Below are 20,567 nucleotides of genomic sequence, written 5' to 3'. Positions count from 1 at the left end.
GGATTAAATTACCAGGGATCATGGCACCCCAAACGTGTAACAAAAGTTCACCCGTGCTCACACTGCATATTACAGAGCTCCTGGGCAGCTTCTTTGGTCATAGCTACTCCAACCCTGTGAGTTAGGCAGGGCACAGGCTCTTTACCTGCCCATTTGATAGATGGGAAAAGCAAAACTCCAAGGGATGCCTGATCACAGCCCCTGTCGACCGAGTGCCAATTACATGCCAGGCAGTCATAATAACTTTGCCCAAAATAGCTTCTTTATGTTCACAAAAGCCCTACAAGTTAAGACAATTGGAGTCTGAAAATGGAGGCTCAGAGAGTCTGAGCAATTTGCTTAGCCTGTGAGGAGGTGGTGGAAGGAGGGCTTGAACCCGACAGTCTGGCACCATAATCAGTGATCTTACCCACGGTGCTGAGTGATTTCCTTAAGGCAAAGCCCAGGCTGGGCCTGCAACCGGGCGCTTTCAGCTTTGCATTATTTTCTTCCCCATGACGCTGTACACTGGGCCTCAATTATCGAGAATTCTGTGTGTTCCAGACCGAACCAAATGCATTGTCAATCCACTCCAGCCTGGCTGTCCAGTTTTAAAAGGGAGCAGATTAAGAGTGTCAGAAATTCAGATTGAACTAAATTTTACTGCTTGTTTCCTATATGCCGAGTGCTCCCATATAAATCAATCCACTAAAGAATCATAGCTACCGTGTGAAATAGGCATTACCCTGTCCGCTTTAACGATTAAGAAATAGAAGCTTGCTTAATGATATATTTAGGAGGCTCACAAGCATCTCAAAGTTCACGCACACACATACGTACTTCAATTTTATTCTCATGTCCCTCCACTCTTTGGAAAATGACCCATCTCTCCACCAAGATTCAGCTTTGCAAGTGGTGGAAGTTACTCACGCCCAGATCAGCGTCACCCTGGGCCTCATCCTCTTTCTTACATTCTGCAGCCACCTCATTGCCCAGAACCCATTAGCTTGTGCTGTCTTCCCTTGTCTGGACCAGTGCCATAGCTTTCTAACTGCTCTTTCTGCAACTCACCTCAGTCCCCTGCCCCATTCCTGTGTCTCTCTACTTCATTTTCCACACTACCATCAGCCTATTCCTAGAATCAAAATCTAATTATGTCATTCTCTTGTTTAAAATCTGCCTGCGGCCTCCTGTTGTACAAAGCATGAATATACATGCCTCTCCCCCTCCCACAGTATGGCTTACCAGGCCCTGCACACATGTTTCCTGCCTGCATCTTGGACCGCCTTCTTACTGCCCCTCAACCCAGCCATGTGGACATCCTTTCCCTTAGACATACCAGTTCCTGCCAGGGGTGCTGTGGTAATGGCTGAATAATGAACTCTCTAGAAAATGCAGCCCCAGAGCCCTGGGTCGTATCATTGCCGACTTCCATGGTGTAAATACTGTCACTCTGGCCCTTTCCTGTTACTAACAGGACGTTTCTGTCATGTTGGGAAGAAATGTGCCCCCTGCTTAGCTCCTTCCTGTATCTCTCCTGTGGGGCATTTTCTGCAAATGTAACCATTTAATCATGCAAGTGGGTTTTGTTTATTTGTACGCTTATGTTTTGCACTAGATTCTAATTTCCTGAAGGAGAGCCCACAACTGTCACTCACTCTGGGACCTCCAAGGCCTAGCACTGGGCCTCCCAAATAGTTGGAGATGAAGACATACTCAAGAATAAATACATGACACACAACTGTTGAGTATCTACCTTATTCCAGGTACTGTGCTTGACACAAAGATAAAAAGGACAAATAGGCCCAGTGGTATCTTCAAGGACTTTATAGCTTTGTGGCAAAAATGAAGTTTTAAAATTGTTGAGTGGGCACTGAATACATTAATACATCTTGTGACATATTGTAGGAGTTCAAGAAACATTTCTTGGATGCCAAAGGCGTGAATTTCGAGGCACAGTCTATAAAGGAAGCACCCACTCTGGCTCTGAGATGTTTTTATGAAAGAGTTTAGAGATGAGCAGAGGCTGGGACTAAGGGTAAAAACTGAGTTGATCACCAGAAAAGGCAATTACAAACACTTGAGAATTTAATTCCAGAATCAGAGGCCTCCTTTCTATCTAGTTAGCTTCCTCCTTGATGCCATCTAACTTAGTACATTTTGAAACTACGCTGGGGTATCAAAAACCATTTGCCTTCCTGAGTAGCAGCATTCCGTGCAATGTCCAGGAATGTGGCCCACGAATATCCCCACTGTGAATACAAACCATGTGGACCAATTGCTTACATCCAGGAAAACTGAAGTGACCATGGAGGTGGACTCCAGCTCTTGGGCACAGAAAGGGCCTGCATGGGAGCCCTGAGCCAGCCCAGGGAAATGATGGGGAATTCAATTTCAGAAGGGCTGTTTGCAAAGTAATCCAATACATTATGGTGTGTGCATTATTACTGTATTATATTGAGTGATATCACATTTAAGGGGATTTCATAGCATCATAGCCATGCACAAGGGAATATAAAAGCGGTTAATAAAATAGAGGAGTACAATTTCCCTTCAGTGTTAGTTATGCTCCTCTTATACTCAGAATAATAATCAGAGGTCCACTTAGCTCGACTTGGGAAGTAACGGATCTGTAATTACCTCGTGTCTCCAGTGTCATTACCAAGGGCTCAGCCTCAATGTCAGACCACTGTGAAGCCTCAGGAAGCCTGCACAACTCAATATCCAAGCGGCAGAGGGAAAATCACAGGGCTCTCTAAAGCCACGCATGCACACACACACACGCACGCATGTATGCACACACACATGCACACATGCACACACACACACACACACACACACACACCAGGACAGGCTAGGACGCTGTGAGCCCAGGCTGGGCTCTCTGCTGGAATTAGGCTGCCATCTGGAACCTCGAGCCCGTTCCCAAGGGCTTCCCTCTGTTTTGGGTAGTTGCCTGCCCCATGAATCCTTATTCTGAAAAAGCAAACATGTGATTTCCCCCACTTCAGCCCCCTGCAAGGCAGGCTGTTCCTCTGCTGAGCTGGCTAAGGCCACTGGGCAAAAGAAATGCTCTGCGCATTTGCTGAGAGCAATGGGAGATGATTCCATTAATGTTTATCAAAAACTGACCTTCAGTGGCTCTAAGCAAGCCTTCAGAAGCCCCTCTTGGGGTCCACTGTACTAGCGGTTAAGAGAAGTGATCCTCGGACTCACCCTGCTCTATATATCACCTCTATGGCCGGGCACTTGTTGCTTATTTTAGTCAGGAGTTGGTTCCGTGGACGTGCCCATATGATTTAAGAGCTGTGATGATATATTAGAAAGAGCTGTGCCTTTAGCACCAGCCAGGACTTGACTTCTGTGCGCATCACTTCCTGATGGCACAACTGAGGGCAGTTTACATGACAGCTCTGAGCCTGTTTCCCTATCTGTGAAATGGGAGCGACACTATACCTGCCTTTAGGTTTAGAATTCATGGACTTAGAGCCTGAATACATTGCCCAACAATACTGCCACTAACTCTGATAATAATAACAATTGTGCTACTCACTCCATGACCTCAGAAGGACATCACATTTACTAATCCTGCTTTGATTTAAACCAAACTCAGTAGTGATGTAGATCTTGATTCCAAAGAAGGTTTTTTGAGAAAACAGAGGCAGTGTGTATGTGTACATATATATATGTGTGTATATGGATAAGTTTGGAGGAAGAAGGGGATGCTATCTATATTACTGATGTAAGTGGCATTCAGTAAATTCCAGCATTACACAAACATTTATTTTCCTGCCAGACTTCCACAGGGAAGTTGAGTGTGATAGAGAAGAAAGAATATAAGAAATGTAATTCATTGATCAGGGGAGAAATTGGAAATATTTTACTAAAAATTAATCCAGAAGACCCAGATGACCTGGTCAAACTCCAGCGCCTATGAGGGCCCGTCCATACTGATGGAGGAGATAAACTTGGTGAAATACTATAGGGAGTGGTGGCGACTGGGGCAAATAGTCCTGGGGGCACCCTGTCTGCAGTATTAGCACATTGTTGCCCTATTATGCTAGACTTCCCATTTTTAAGCAGAGCCAGATTACAGTGTGACATTTTCCATTTTAGAATGGAGGCAATTAATTCCATTTGTGAGCCCAATAAAACAGCCCTGAGATTGGAATAAAGCCAGCCAGATAATGATATGTAAACTTTGGCCTGGATCAGGGATCAGCAAGCATTTTCTGTAGAGGGCCAAACAGTAAGTATTTCCAGCTTAGTGGGTCTCATATCTCTGCTGCACTTCCTCAGCTCTGCAAAAGCGAAAACAGCCTAGACAATACATAAGCGAATGGGTGTGGCTGTGTTCCAATAAAACTTCATCAGCAAACACAGGTGGTGGGCCAGAACTGACCTATTGGGCACCGTTTGCCAACCCTTGGCCTGGCTGCTTGATGCTGTATAGAGGCCTGGAGGAGGCGGCAGAGGAGAGGAGAAAGGGAGGGCTGGCGAGGGTAGCTGGGTCCCACGGACAGCTGGACCAAGCTGAACTGACAGCCATGACCTGGACGTTCAGGCAGTGCTTCCAACTCCCCTTTCCAACCTCTGACCAGGTCCCTTTTGGTGTTTGCTGCCAAAAGCTTTAGTAACACAAAACCGAGGTAGCTTACCATCCCCGCTGTCTCCAGATTTCCATTCCTGGATTCAAGAACATTCTCTGAGGTTCATTCCCAAGCCTGCCCTACCCCTCTCATCTCCATTGTGAAGCCACCAGATTAGTGCCACCCGGAGACACTGCCTGGAGCCCCAGGCAACTCTTCGCATAATTGCCAACTGCCTCCCACTATGCAAGCCGATTAGGGCGGAGGGGGGATGAGACCCACCTCCTGTCATTCTGGTACTGCCGCCACCACCGCTCTTCTTAGTCAAAAATGGTAGTTAATTTCTCCCCCTAAAAAAAGGCCAGGGAGCGATCTCTTTAAATTACAGTGTTACAACGTGAAGCAAAGATGCAGAAGTCAAATACAATTTGGGTTATAATTAGCGATTTCCTTGTAGCAAGTTTCTCTGGGAGATCCAGGGTCCCTCTGTCAGCTTGCCAAATGGTTTGAAGGACGCTTTTGCTGCACTGGGCCAGTGGGTGCCATAGGGTGGTTGTCTGGGGAATGGGAGGACGGGAGGGGTGTGCGTGTGTGTGTGTGTGTGTGTGTGTATAAACTGAAGCTATTTGGAGTTAAACACAGAATTAGAATTATGGGCACAAAGGATTGCTAACATATTTGTCTGCTATGATGTTATCAGCATTAAAATTGTGGGGACCACCATTTAGGTAAAATAAACTGCTTCTGAGGAGGATGTCACACCCAGCGGGTTTAGGAATCCTCCAGACCTCTGCTTACATTTACACTCCTCCCTTTATTAGTCGTATGGCCTGCGGGCAAGTTATTAGCTTCTGTTACCTCATCTGTAATTCTACCATCAACCCATCCATCCCTTGGTGGGTGATGGGATGGAAGTGAACAAGTATGCAGGCCAGCGCATGGTCCCTCGAGGGAGTAATGTGTGGACCCTGGAGTCGGACTGGCGACCCTTGAATCCCAGCTTTGTCCTAATTGGCTTTGTGACATGGCCTTGGGCCATCTCCTTGATTTCTCTATGCTCCAGTTTTCTCGCCTACACAACAAGGAGTTAATTAGGGTGTCGCATCCTCTGAGTGCTGCAAGCCTCAATCAGATCACGCATAGAGAGCTTGTAACTCCACTGCACTGGGCACCTAGTATGTGCTCACTAAATGCTAGTTACTGTTGCCCATACACTATTAATAAATGACAGTTGCCTCTTTTTTTTCCTTCCTTTCAGCCCAAGAAATTTCTATTTGCTTTCCCCATCTACCGATCAGGATATGCACCTTTCCATTTCCTCCTTTTAAAAGACCAGAGCAGCCCAAACTTTTTGAACTGTATTGCTTGCAACTACTTCCATGAATTTTTTTCTTTACTGGAGGAAAACTGCCTTTTCGCATCCAAACCAAGTCTGCAGCATGTAAGAGTCCAAATTACCTTGGTCCCCATGGCCTGGTTTGTTTGGACGGCACAGTCTGCAAAGCTTAGTTTATGGGATGACTTGCTGGTGTAGCCTTGTCCCAAGGACACTAAGATCACATAAAAGTCAGCCCCTCAAGCCTGGATATGTTCTGTTCCTATGTCAGAGGTTGTCTGGGTTGTAGTGACCTTCTCTCCAAAGTCCAGGAGCTGGAGAGCCCTTGAGGGTCCCATGGGGTCTCCACTCTGCTGGGCTCACCCACCAGGCTCACCTGCCTCACCAGGCTCTGACCACTCTGCCAGGAGGGCAGGCCCCAGCCTCTGGGCTTCTGCCCCTCGGGGAGCTTGTGCAGTAACTCAGACCTAGGTCTATGTGAAAGTTTGTAACTTGACAGTCTGACAGCCCCTATGCTCTTTGGGGGAGAAGAGAGGGAAGCCCAGGCCCACTGGTTAGAGTGTTCTGACCTGGGAGTGTTTCGAGCTGATTGGGATATAAAACACCATCGAATGAGCACAGCCCGGCTGACACAACCACCAGGGTCAGCAGAGAGATCTAGATAAAATCAAGACTCTTTGTAGAAGTCTGGAAGCCTTTTGACAGAGTAAGGCCCAATAGTGGCTGAAACCTCTGGCTGGGAACCAAAACAGGGTATCAAAGAGAAGTGGAGCCTCAAATCCTATCACCTGACTCCCTCCTAAAGACAGGAGCATTTCACTGCACAAAAAACCCTCAGTAAGTGGATTTTGAAAAGTACTACAGAATCCAAGAGCTGGAGGGAGAACAAGGGGTCACAGCAAGTAGAATACATGGGAGGGGCACAGTGCAGCGGAAATCTTCTTTTAGGATGTCCCTGCTCAGGCTTCCACTGTGATGTGCACCATGTGATGCAGGCAGGTTGCCTCCCCTCCCTGCGCTGGCGCATCATTTGTAAACGCAGCAGGTAACACGATGGGCATTTCAGGCTCCGCACTCCATGACTCTCTGCACTGTCATGCTGAAGCAGTCGAGCTGTCTTTTTTATACATCTGAAATACAGTCTCCCTGGAAAGCCTAAAGTTCCTCATTTCACCTCTTGTTAGACATAAATAAATGAAGTTTCCAAGAGTAAGCAGGGGTTATAAACTCAGTATTTTCAGAGGCTGGGCCAGTAACAAAAATGAATGAAACAGGAGTAAACAAGGGCACATAAAAATCCAAATTGCTGCTTACTCTGGAAAAAAATTCAATGACATTGTAATGCTGCATCAGCAAGCCACCGCGGCAGGCTGGATGGACTGATGGCCTCCCCTTTGGGAGGACTGTGTGCCCTTTAGACAACTACAGGGGTCCACCAGGGTCATTTGACCATGGCCACAGCATTATGCCTGTGATCTTATCATTCCTGTGTTAATGGGGGAAATTCGCTGTCCCTTCCTATGCCTCTATCATAAAGCAGTCTCTTTGTTTGTTACTTGTGCACCTGGACCTGAACATATTTGCATTTCAGTCCTTAACCAATGCGACTGCCTTGCGTGTGAATGACGAGAAGGCTGGAGCAGGCGAGCCCTCCAGTTCCCTCCGGCGCTAACGCTCAGGGGTCTGGCTGAACCAGCCAGGAGCCCTCAGTTAGCAGATCACAGTCAATTTCTTTCTCCAGAGCAGAATCCAAAGGGAGTATAGAATTCATATGAATTCACTGTAAACTTATAGAATATATGGCCACGAATTAAGAGCATGAGTTGATGGTTGGCTAGTGAGTGATTCAAATACTGCCCACAAAACAGATTAGTACCTGCTTCTAAGTTCATCTCAAAACAAACAAAAGCAACATAACTATCTAATGGGACTATGAACTACGCCGGGCTCTTTCTTCAAACTATACCAGTTGTTTGTACAGTTCATAGATAGGCCGCCTCACCTTCACATCACCCAGTCAGTACCACAACACCTTAAAATTACACTGCATGCTAATACTTGCTAAAGACTAACATCGTCATCAAGGGTTGACTGCTTAGTCACACAGAGAGGGTAAAACTGATGACAGGGAATACAGGTGTGAATAAGCACAAAGCACCAAATGGAGAGACCATCAAGATGGGACATTTCAGATGGCTGTCTGACTTGCAACTGAAATATGACAATGAAGTCTCCCCACCCCTGACTAAGGGAACATTAACTCAAATTCAGAATATCTCTGATCTTTCCTCATTTAGCAAAAGCAAGATGGCTTTGGGCTTTATGAACAAAATTTTAATCCTATGTTTCTCTAATAAATCTTAACCTGGTATCCGTGCCCTAGACCCAGCTCCAATAACTAGCTTGTACCAATCAGTCACACTCAGGCATGAGTTACTGAAAACTATTTGTATGGAAATCATTCAATATACAACTACCTTAAAAATGCATGTGGGAATTTGAGTCTTAGTTTGAGTCTTATCAGAGAAAATTTCACAATGCTTCTGATGGATTTATTCTCCTGAAAAACATTTGGAATGAAGAAGTCAGGACAGAGGATACCACTTTGATTCCCCATTATGGATGACATAATTATCCCATAATCGTCACGGTTTGTAGGGACTATGTGCCTGTCACTCTTAACCTGGCGGCATTATGTCATTAAGCCTTCACCATGACTGTAAGCCTGACATACACAAAGGAAGGAAGTCAGGCTCTGAGAGGTGACCTCACATGCCAATGGCGCCAGTCAGGGTTAGAACGGGAGCGGGACCCTCGATTCTCCACTGTTTCCCCTGATAACACCTAAGGCAATCCAGTGGGGCTTTTTCTGACCTGGCATGAATGCCTCCAATTCTGCCCAAATCCAAGGTTCTATCCTTCCATCCCCAGGCCTACAAAGGGACATTAGACATGTGGTCTCTGATGCCCGTGATGCCCGCCCTTCTCAGAGTTAGCCTAAATGGGGCTCAACTGTGCCTTTTGGCCCACCAGGACTCTGGTGAACAGGGGCTTTAGACAGTATGGTGGTCATGGACTTGGGTGATGAAGGCCTTGAATTCACCCCACAAGCCATCTACCAGCTATTCTACAGCATATATGGGAGGCGGAGGCATACTACCCAGCCTCGTGAGAGAACAAGAGACAGTAGCTGTGCCCTTAAAGGGATGTGAACCTTAGGAAACTAGGACTGGTGTCGACAAAACACCTTAGCCACACTGTCATCTGGAGAGACAACTTTGAAGCCACCCAGACATGTTATTGGAGTTTGCTTAAAGCACAGGCCTCAAATAAGAGCGCTCTAAGCTGTGATATCGCGTATGCCTGGGGCTGCTGGGGCCCTCCCCAGGGTGAGGTGAGTAATTCCCAGGCACAGCGTCCCTTTCTGCAATGACTGTGCACGCACAGGAGGCCAGCCGCTGGGCCCGGGCAGGCCTTGTGGGCTTGGAGCCCTCAGGAGTTTCGGTCTCCCATCTGGCACACCTGGTTTTGAGCCTTCCCTACTCCCTGTTAGGGACAATGACCTTGAGGACACTACTGGCCTCAGGTTCCTCAACTATAACATGGGATGATAACACCTCATATGTGTTTTTATTTTGGTGATGGAGGGCTGAGACCACTTGAGACTGTGTGTGTGAAGGGCCGAGAACAGTCTGACACTCACTGAGCAAAAAATGATTATTTCTGAAATAGTTATTCTCTGCTTCCTGTCTTGAGGTAGCTACTTACCCTATTTTTAGACAGACATCCCTCAAGGATTTCACCAAGCTTTTCATGTAAGTAGGTGAGGCCACAGTCCTCCACCAGGGAGAAGAACTCTCTGGGTTTCTAGGATTCATGTCAGGTGGGTGTTTAGAAAGGAAGAAGGGGGTTTGGAGATGGGCAGAGACTCAGTGGAGGAAGGAAGGTAGGAATGACCCGGGCAGAGAGGTCAGAGCACCAGCTCAAGATCCTCCAGCTTGTAGATGGCGGAGCAGGGGGTCAAATCCTGACGATTCCATGGCCCAGGTTCTTAACTGACCTACTTCTCTAACTTGGAGAGCAGGGCTGAAGAACCCAGCCTGGGGTGACTGTTGCTTGCCCGCCCTGGCCTCAGGCACCGGCCATCCAAGCTGCCAACCAGGAGACCCATGTAGAGAATAGCTGGCGCTTGCGGTGGAGTCTAGACTCTGACATCAGCCAGGCCTGGTGTGGATCTCTGCAGCTTCAGAGATCTCTCAAGCCCTCTGTATCTTTAGCTTCTTTTTCCTCACCTTCCCCAGTATGAAATGGACAGTATGACTATCCTGAAAAGCTCTGGCATGAGGACAAAATGAGATAAGGAACAAAGTCTGCCTGTCACGGTCTCTGGACCACAGCAGACGTCAGTCAATGGCGGTACACTTTCCTTTCTCTTCTCCCTGGCACCAGACAACCCCCAAATTACTTTCTTTTGTCAGAGGGTGGGGTAGCTATACCCAGGTAATGTCCACTGTAAGCAGGGTGGGATAGTGGGCTGTGCGCTGTGCTGGGCAAGGGAGGGGGCACCAGGCCTACTCAGGTCCTGTCTGTGGGGGTGCAGGGTAATTGAACAGTGTCTAATATAAATCCATGTATCTTTTAACCATTCCCACACAAACACCCAGAGGTGGACGGCAATATTTGTACCCATATCCAGGTTGATTGGGAGTGGCAACATCGCAAGAAAAAAATCCCAGAAATGACTTCAGTGCCATCAGCAGAACACCTCTGTACCTAAGATTGCAGGCAAACATGAGAAGCAATGAGTTGCATTTTGAAGTGTAGTATGGAATGATCTCCCAGGCATAAAGGGTGTCAAAGTGGGTGCTTAGTAGATTTCAATTCTGTTCTTTTGAGAATGGAAGTAGTGAGAGAAGATATCAAGATAGATTTAGAGACAGAAAGAGAGAGAGAGAGAGAGAGAGAGAGAGAGAGAGAGAGAGAGAGCAGGTTGCTACAGATGGAATGTTGTGATCCCCCAAATTTGTATGTGGAAATCCTAACCCCCGTGGTGCTGGTAAGAGGAGATGGGGCCTTTGAGAGGTGACTGGGTTGTGAGGATGGGGCCCTTATAAAAGTGGCCCCGAGAGCCCCCTCCCCCCTTCCACCCCAGGGAGGACTCAGAGACTCTGTTTATAGAGCAGGAAGCCACCCACACCAGACATCGAGTCTCCCAGGGCCACGGTCTTGGACCTCTCAGTCCTAGAATGGTGAAAAGGGTTTGTTGTTTCTAAGCCACCCAATTTATAGTGTTTTTTTGTTACAGCAGCCTAAACAGACTAAGATGCGGACATATGCTCACATTTGCATTAAACATTTCTGGAAGGAAATGTAAGCAATCGGTAATTGTTGTATCTGGCAGGGAGATTAAGATCTGTGCTTGTCGGCATTAGGAAATTTCAGTTTTCATAAGCCCTTTTCTAATGTGTGGCTTTTAAAAACACAAACCTGAATTGCTTTCATACAATAATAGTAATAGAGAAGTTTTTCTCCATACCTTTGCCACATAGCTGGCTCCAAAAGCAGAGCCAGGATGTAAAGGATTGAGAACAGGAAGGCATCGTCAACCAATGTCTTAACCTCAAAAGTATTAATGAAAACTGGAGACCCAGTGGGCATCCTGGTGGGAACTAGCTGAGGATCAAGAATGTGGCTCTTGAAGCAGCTCTTCCGCCTGTCCACAGAGCCCAGAGCTCTGGGACCTGGCTCCGGGACCCACATTCTTTCTCCCATCAGATTCAGAGCTGGTGGGAGACATTTACACAGACTGCAGAGGCGTTAAAAATAGAAGTTAAGTTGCTACTGGAGATTCAAGGAGAATTCACCACTTGCAAATTTCTAATTATAATATGTCAAGAGTAAAATACCTTGTCAGGAGCAGTACCTGATATAATACAGTCCTGGCTCTATCAACACAGTGATCCATGATGTGTTTGGAGGCCCACATTAAATGGATATTCAGCAGGAAAATGTCCTGCAGGGATTCATCTCAGCCCCTGGGGAGCGGGCAGGATGACCGGGTAACTCTCGCCTGGCTGTAGGTTCTTCAGCTCCAGTTGGGAGCTCTGGGTGCACCCTGCTTTCCTTTTACAGATTCTGCACTTTGTGTCATGTCATGTGCATATATTAGGTGTTTGTGGAGCCTACCAGATAGATGGATGTCTTCTCTTAACCAAAACTAGTCAGTGTCTTAAGGAAATGATGGCTTTGACAGTGTCGTCAGGCTGGGAATAAGCACCAGGCATATATGTCCAAGGACAGTTAGGGCTATTCCAAGTTGAACACTACCCTCCGGGAGTCACTTAGGTTGTGCTAATACAGGGCCATGTGTTCCAGAGTTGGGAGAACATGGATCTGTCCCACTTTGAGGTGGAATTCCTTCCGTGGGTAATGCAGAACCTGGAGCGAAGAGAGGATGCACTCTGCAAACATGTGACGATGCAGACATTCAAAGCGAGCTTGTCACAGATCATGTTCTGCTTGGTCAGGTGAGGAAAGTACAACTCAAAAGTAGGTCATAGGCAGCAGAAGCATCTCCTGTTTTGGCCAGGAAAGGAAAGCGCATGCCTGTCGTCATTTGTAGCAGAAAACAAGATGGTCCCTTTTGTGATTCCCCTTCCCCAACACCAGCTAGAGTAAATGCCTTGAGACTTCCTTCAGGATTGGCCACAGAGACCACCTGCTTCACCTTAAAACTTCCTGTCACAGTGCGGACCCCAAACGCTGCTGGAGAGGACAAAGTGACCGGCGGGCCAGCCCCACCCCAGTGCGCACTCTCTGGATTCAGAGAGGCGCTGGCTGTCACTCACGCACCCTGGGGACTGTCTGCGTCAGCTCCCCGGCATGGTCGCCCAATTTCAGGAACCATTCCACCGCTTCCGAGTCCCTCCCTTTCTCGCTCTCTGCCAGCTGATGACGATGCCCTCCTCACTGAGGACGTGATGGTCATACAGAAAGAAGTCCTCATGTTCGCGCGCCAAGATTTCTCTCTGTTGCCCTCACACGTTTACCTTTTCTTCTTGCCAAGGTCTGGATGTTTGCCTCCCCCACCAAATTCACATGGTGGAACCCCAAAGTCCATGAGGTGGTGTTAGAAGGTGGGGCTGTGGCAAGGTGATTAGGATGAAGGGGGAGCCCTCGTGAATGGGAGGAGTGGCCTCATAAGAGAGATCCCACGGGGCCCCTCACCCCTTCTGCCACGTGAGGATGCAGCGGAAAGGTGCCGGCGATGCACCAGAAAGAGGGCCCTCAGCCAACCACGCTGGCACCCCGATCTCAGGCTTGCAGCCTGCACAACTGTGAGCAATACATTTCTGCTGTCCATACGCCAGTCTGCAGTATTTGTGATAGAAGCCCTCTCTTCTGTTCCAAAATTGAAATACCCACCCACAGGTAAATGAATCAACAAACTGTGGCACATCCACGCTACGGGATGCCACTTGATACAGTGAAAAGCAGCCAGCAGCTGACACACGCAACAGGGTGATGAATCTACAAACAACGAATAAGGGAAAGAAGTCAGGCAGCAAGAGCACAGAATGCTTGAGCTCAATGCTATAAAACTCCAAACACTGAAAACTAAGCTACAGGAAGGCGCCGCTTAGGGGACCCCCTGGGAATGAGGTAGAGGGTGGGGAGGGGTAGGAGAAATCTTTGGGGGTGATGGACATGTTTGTTATCTTGATAATTAATGGTCCCCCACATATGTGTGTATGTCAACACTTACCTGATTGCATGCTTTAAATATGCAGTTTGTTGTATGTCAAGTATATGTCAATAAAGCAGCAAAAAATGAAGTATTTCCTCCCTGTGCTAGACCACCTCCACTATCTGTATACCCCTGGCCAGACCCTTTCTATTTCCTCTAAAATAATGTGTCATTTTCTTTCCGAGTTAAAGTTCTCTCTTGTTTCCTGTCATGAACGAGATCCTGCACAGGGGCCTTCGCCTTGTCATTAGCCTATGACCCCAAATCAACTGTCCTACAAACTGCTTCCTCCGCCCCACAGTTGATATCTTTCCCTTCTCCTCCTCACTCCAAATGTGTGTGATGGGCCCTCTCTGATGACTTCCATACCCTCCATTTGCTTCTGGACTCCTGGCCCCCTGGCATCTCTGGTCAATATGATGAGCACATTGCTTTCTCCTGAGTCTTTAGTGGTGTCCAAATTGCCAGCTTCAGCTCACAGTGCAACCCCCAGTCTGGACACCTCATTTAGGTCTCATTCCATAGCTCCTTTTCTTCCAAACCTCACCACCTATGAGTTCTCCAAGGATCTGTCCCTGCTCTTTTCTCCAGTCCTTTTACTTGGTGAATGTATCCACTCAAGTCTCCCTAAAAATGGCTCACCAGACTACCTTCAGTTCTGCTCAGTTTCTGTCCATTTAATGCCTTTAATGAGAAGCTCCAAAGGCACCTTATCAGTGGCCTGGTGGAACCATCCTTGGTCTGTGTATTTGGGTAGGAGGTTCCTCAGTGGCCCCAGGGCTGAGACACTCATTCTCAGCTCCAGCTGCTGAACTAATCTAATTCCATGCAGACCAAGGAGAGACAGTGATTCCCAGGGCTTGCTTACATGGGACTAATCGAAGAGTCTTTCACGAGGAATCGAATGTGATGTCAAGACTCTGAACATGCAGGAAAAAAGAATGGAGCTGAGCAAGAGGAAAGAGAGCCAGAGATGGGTCCTGTTGGAACCCAACAGAGGCATGCCAACATGCCAAGAGCCAGGCAGTGTCTAAAGCCAGCCCTCTCTCAAGACTTTTTGTTGTATGAGCCAGTATTCCCTGCCGAGTTTTCTGTTGCTTGTAACTGGAGATTCTGAAATGAACACCCCTTCAGCCATGAGTGGGAGACAGACCCTTCAGGGAGTTTTCTTCCGTTACCATAACACACTAAAGCCTTGAAGATGCACCCTCTAGAACCTGTCACATCACAACAATTAACAGAACACATATCCTACATTCTCTAGTGGCCCCAAATCTAAGGGAAGAGAACAGATTCCTCATTGTCACCCCAGACCAGTGCCTGGGGCCCTGTGGACACCCAGCCTGTTTACATACGGCGGTGTTGATCTCTTAATGAGGTTGTTCTGTGAGACAACGATGTTGAACATCCAGCTCTCCAGCTAGATTAAGATCTTCTTTTACGCAGGCATCATTAGCTTTTCCCTTTAAAATTTCATTTTATAAATCTTCGGCTTAAACTCTTTTCAATTGTTTCTAACATGGAATTCCACCCCCTTACTGAAGCCCCCATCCAAGCCAGTGAAGTCTGTCAATGAAACCCTGTTTCGTCCTTTGCCACTGCCCCCCAAACCCTCTTCACATGCCCCAGACATGCTGGCTTCCTTTTCATTCTTTGAAGAAGCCAAGTATGTCTCTCTTCACTCTCGGGACCTTTGGATTTGGAATTCCTTCAGCCTGGAAAGCTTTGTCTTCTCATCGTAACTATCATCTCCTTGAAGAAATTCTTCCAAACTACTCATTTGCAGGGGGCACCCCTGCTCTTTCTAATCTTCCCATAGCACCTGTCTTTTCCTGAAGGACACGTACCAAAATTTGTGTTTATATAGCTGTTTGATCACCACGTATTCACTCTCCATCTCTCAAGCTGTTATCAGAGCACAAAGACCACTTCTGCACATCACCTGTTCTGAGTCCTGGCCCCAGTAAATGCTTAATAAATGTTTGCGAATGAATGATTGACTCTCCCACAATAGGTTAGCAGTGTTAGCACAGGTTGAGGCTTAATGAATAATGTCAGATTGGACCTTTCCTCAGTCTTCCAATATGTTCTCAAGCTCTGCCACCATTGATGGTCACAAAATAACGAACAAACAACAACCCATCACCACCAGCTGGTAGTCAAAACACAGTAATGAAGACCCGCTAATCCAGCAAAGCCATAATGAACTCATCTCTAAGTTGGAAGCCACATTACAGCTCGAGTCACAGGAGCCAAAGGTGGAAATGCCCATAGGTTAAATGAATGGGTAAACAACGTGGCACAGCCATACAATAAAAAGGAATAAAAACTCATACAAAGGAATAAAGTACTGACACATGCCACAACGTGGGTAAGCCTTGAAAATGTCCTATTACATGAAAGAAGCCAGACACAAAAGGTTGTCTATGATATGATTCCATGTTTACAAAATATCTAGAATGGGCAGATCCATACAGACAGAAAGCAGATTCGTGATTACTAGGGGCTGGTGGGAGGGAGAAATGGGGAGTGCCTGCTTAATCGGTATGGGGTGTCTATCAGGGTGATAAAACTGTTCTGGACCTAGAAAAGGGTGATGTTTGCACTGAATTGCAAATATACTCAATGCCAAGGAGCTGTATACATTAAAATGATTCAAATGATACATTTTCTGTTACAGATGCATTTCACCACAATACATAAGGGAAGACAGGCAACAGAAAATGTTGTAATGTATGTTCTTTTAAACAATCTCCAAAGCTACACTCCAAATGAAGTATTAGGTAGCAAGAAATGCATCATGCTTCAAACGTACAAATGTCACACATGCTTGTTTTTCAGAGGCCTGGGGGCAGGAGGAGGTAGAATTGCCCTGTACTTACAGAACATTCTAGATGAGAGGCGTGTGTGCCCAGGCTTTCTGAACAATTCTGCAGAACAGGGTTTCCCAGAGGCACATCGACATCTTGTGGTATGCATGGTTATTTTAGGTCATATTGTCAAATTACAATAATTGTTTTTATCGAGGGTTATCTCTGATTAATACAACCGCACTTTTCATTGATGGTGGCAATGTTTCCTTTTTGTTTGCCTGTTTTTAATCCACTGAATCCATCCACATGCAATGAAATGTGATCTTTTTGGTGTCTACAGTCCTGTAACCACCACCATGACAATACAGAACAGGTCCAGCGCCCCACAAAATTCAGAATTCTCTCCCGCTGCCTCTTTGCCGTCCTCACCCTATGGCTCAGCAGATAAAACAGGATGTAGGGATGAACCTCCAATACGTGAGGCCATCAGAGGACAGAGGCACACATGGGGAGTGGCTGCAAGTGGGCACAAGACTGTTTTGGGAGCCATGGAAATAATCCAAAATTAGATGGTGGTGATGGTCACACAACTCTAAATATATTCAAAATCAGTGAATTGTATACCTAAAATAATGAATTTTAAGGTATGTGCATTTTATCTCCATAAAACTGATATATATATTTTAAAAAAGGTGTAGGTGAGGCGACCTTTGGGGAGCTGGTATGACCCGGAGGGGCTGAGGGCCTGGACGGCGGTGCACCCTGCGCACCCCTGTCGCCCCCCCAGGGCTAGAGCCCACTTACTGTGGCGGTGCCCGAGACGGTCTGTGCGTTCGTGTCCGCTGCGCTCTGCTCCGAGTGCGACTGCGCGGGAGGGTACAGGTTTAACGTGTGCTCGGGGACGGTGGTCTGGCCCGTGTACTCTGGCGCGGGGTGGGGGTGAGGGGCCGTGTATTCCGCGGGGATGCCGTTCTGAGGGGGTGCAAACTGGGCCGAAGCATAAGGCTGAGCCATTGTGTCAGGGGCAGCGGCTGCTTCCTGATTACCCTGAAAAATCAGAAAGGGGGAGAGAAGAGAGCAGACCGTGAGCAGGCACCGAGCAGAACCTCACTTACTCTGATGCGTGGTAGGAGCCAGCACTGGGCCGAGCAAGCGTCTGAGATACATGCATTAATTTCCCCCAGACCCTCTCAGGAAATAGTAGCCTATGGAACCCCATTGGGCACATGCAGAAATGGGGGCTCAGGGAAGTGAAGCCACATTGGCCCGAATCAGCCAGCCCCACATAGCCTGAGACCGTGAGAATCTGTGCCCGACTAGATTGGATTTTTCTGGCAGATCTTCCTTACTTCATTCCCATTTTGGAACATGTGAGCATGTCATTGTCTCCAGTGACAGCAGAGATTTGATTTGATACTTAAAATACCAAGAGAAATTAAATGGAATGTGTGTGTTCTTGAGAGGAGACACAATTCATCTAAGCATTTGAATTTAATCAAAGTTTTATGTGACTTAGAACATAATGGGATGGGGGAGGGGTCCTTTTAATGGTCACAATGAGTGTGTGTGTGTGTATGTGTGTGTGTGTGTGTGTGCATGTGTGTGACGTTTCCAGTTTCAATAGGAAGCTGCCAATGAAAATTCAAGGCCTGGTTTGGACAAAGATGGGACTCTGTGACATCCCCATTTCAAGTATCTCTGCAAAACGCTGGACTTAGCTCAGCCTCATTAGTCAAGGCCTCCCCTGACCCCCTGCCTTCTTTTTTATAAGCACAGAGTGTTACATAACAGTGTAGCTTTCCCATCTAGGTAAAACATGCCATGTGATAACTATTGTCAAGTCCAAAGAATTTTTTTAAATCCTGAATTCAAATGCTTCCATTTCTGGAAACATCTATCCCTCTCCACCTCCACCCGCACACCTCTATTCACTACCACACACACACACACACACACACACACACACACACACACGATATCAGAAACTCTAACTTGGAGATCCAAATTTTCCATGGTCTCAAGAGATGGGATTGCCCAGAAAGGGAGAGGGAGGGAGAAGCACAGCCGTGAAGACGATCAGTAGCATCCGTAGCTGCCTCTCCCATTGTCTGCAGTCCATTAGATGTGACTTCAGCACTCATGTAATGATACCAGGGCAAAAATATCAGAATCGCGTATGTCTCCTCAGGCCCTGACACCAACACTGGGGAGCCTCTTCAGCTAAAGCAACTTGAGGTCGTCACAAAACAGGACATAGAAAGGAGAGAAAAGTGTATTCTCAGAGCAGCTCACAGAGCCTGTGCATTTGTTTAGAGGGGACCTTAATTAGAACGCTAAAGATGTCACTTGGAAGAGAACTCAGCTGAGGATAAGTTTAAAACACTTTACAAGTGAAAACATTCCCATCAGGCCCTTTCCTCCCCCAGGCTAATTCCTCCAAATGTCTGCACCATTGGAAGCAGAAATGTACAGTCATTTCTTTCTGTCTCACATCTCTTCACAGCATTTGGGGCTGTGCAGGGCCCGTCTGTGGGGAGGCTGGATCACTGCAGGTGGAAAGGTAACCCCGTCGATCTTGGGAAACCACAGGAGACAGTGATGGTCATGGCTGATTAGTGTGCATTTCTCTTTTCAAGGATAGTGCCTGGGTTCCTCTTTGGGGATACCTGCACCCTCAGCCCATGCATGCAGATGGGGGCTGAGCCCTACCTGGATTACCACTAGATTTGGTCGCGTGACCTGGCCTAGCTAATCAGAGGGTTCCACCGGCTTGGCCCCGGAGAGAAGCGGGCTCTTGCCCATCCATCTAAGCCAGTTAGGGAATTAACCCCTAGTAACTCCAGTGAGGCTTGCATCCTGGGACTTTGCTGGGGTTTTCCTAACTTCTCTACCCACTGTGATTGGGTAGAAATAATGTAAGCCTGGAGCTGCTCAGAACAACTACTTGAAGGGGGTCTGCCTAGAGCAGAAGTCCACCCAGAGGAAAACAGAGCCCAGAAATCAAACCGAGTCCTGGGGACACCATCTGAAGTCTGGGACCCAGTTCACCTGCAGTTAGTAACACCATTTGTTTGCTTTAGTTACACAAGTCAGTACATGTGTTATTTTGTTTAAACTAGTTTTTCTATTACTTTCAACAAAAAGGGTCTTGGCTAATAAGAAATCCTCTGCCATTTATAAGCTGACTAGCATTCTCCTCTTCTACATGGCTGTTCCAGGAACATATCCTTGTGTACAGAAATCCCACATACCACTTTTTTCTGGCTTACAGGAAGCTCCAGAACCTTTGGGACCTTGCGAACCCTCCAAAGAGCACTTCATATGTGTCAGATTCTATTTCTGCCCAAAGGGTCTGTTTCCACCTCCCGACCTTGGTCCTGGCTCATCTCTGGATTCAAAGACTTGTGAAAATTCCAGGTGTGGCCTCAGAGAGACGCATGAAATGATGCAGAGAGAGAGGGTCACATCAGGAGAAAGTTTCCCCCCTCCACCTCCAGCAGACAACACCTTACATGTAGGAGCACGTGGTCCTTCCTCCCTGCAGGGCAACTCAGCAAGGGCGACCCAGTCCCACAAAGGGCTTTCTGCTACGATCTGAGCTCTTTATGGAAAGAGAAGGGCCTGCCCTCAGGAGACCTATGCCCGCTCCATGTTCTCAATACCACCAAGTCTTGCATGTCGCTGCCACCTCTGGCTTGGAAAGCCCTGACTCCCTCTCCTGGTTAGGCTCTATTTCTCTTTGGGGTCCCAGATCAAGAGCTGCCTCCTCAAGGAAGCCTGCCTTGTCACTTAAGCCACATGAGTTGACTGTCCTTCATGCTGCACTGCAGCTTGTAGCCACATCTCCCATAACTCCAGGAGGTGCTATTGTCTGCTTATTTATCTGTGAGAGTCCCGAGGAAGGGGTCTGTCATATTCTCTGCTCCATTTCCAGTGTCCAGCAGCATGCTGTCTGCAAAGGGGGAATCAACGGTGCTTGCTAAGTAAATGTGTGCATGCTCCCATATGAACTCGGGGCCCTGGAAAGATTATTCTGGCAACAGGAGATAGGCTGGCTCGTGGGACAAATCTGGCCCGCGGGTTGTTTTGTAAATAAAGCTTTA

The 20,567-nt window shown here is 47.3% G+C and overlaps 1 protein-coding gene across 37 annotated transcripts in view; it reads right to left on the bottom strand.

The window, feature by feature from the left end:
• Window positions 1-20,567, bottom strand: part of RBFOX1 (RNA binding fox-1 homolog 1) — a 1,840,194-nt gene that overhangs the window by 147,285 nt on the left and 1,672,342 nt on the right. For all 37 annotated transcript variants that reach the window (XR_012121954.1, XR_012121955.1, XM_073214708.1 and 34 more), the window contains one exon: window positions 17,269-17,511. Coding sequence is in view for 35 of the 37 variants with exons in the window: in XM_073214708.1 (XP_073070809.1) it covers window positions 17,269-17,511 (243 nt within the window). In the remaining 2 variants the exon portion in view is untranslated. The remainder of the gene's footprint in view (window positions 1-17,268; window positions 17,512-20,567) is intronic.

Source organism: Manis javanica, chromosome 10 (genome assembly GCF_040802235.1).
Source record: "Manis javanica isolate MJ-LG chromosome 10, MJ_LKY, whole genome shotgun sequence".
In the NCBI taxonomy this organism is placed as follows: domain Eukaryota; kingdom Metazoa; phylum Chordata; class Mammalia; order Pholidota; family Manidae; genus Manis; species Manis javanica.
This window is presented reverse-complemented; position numbering and strand designations above follow the sequence as displayed.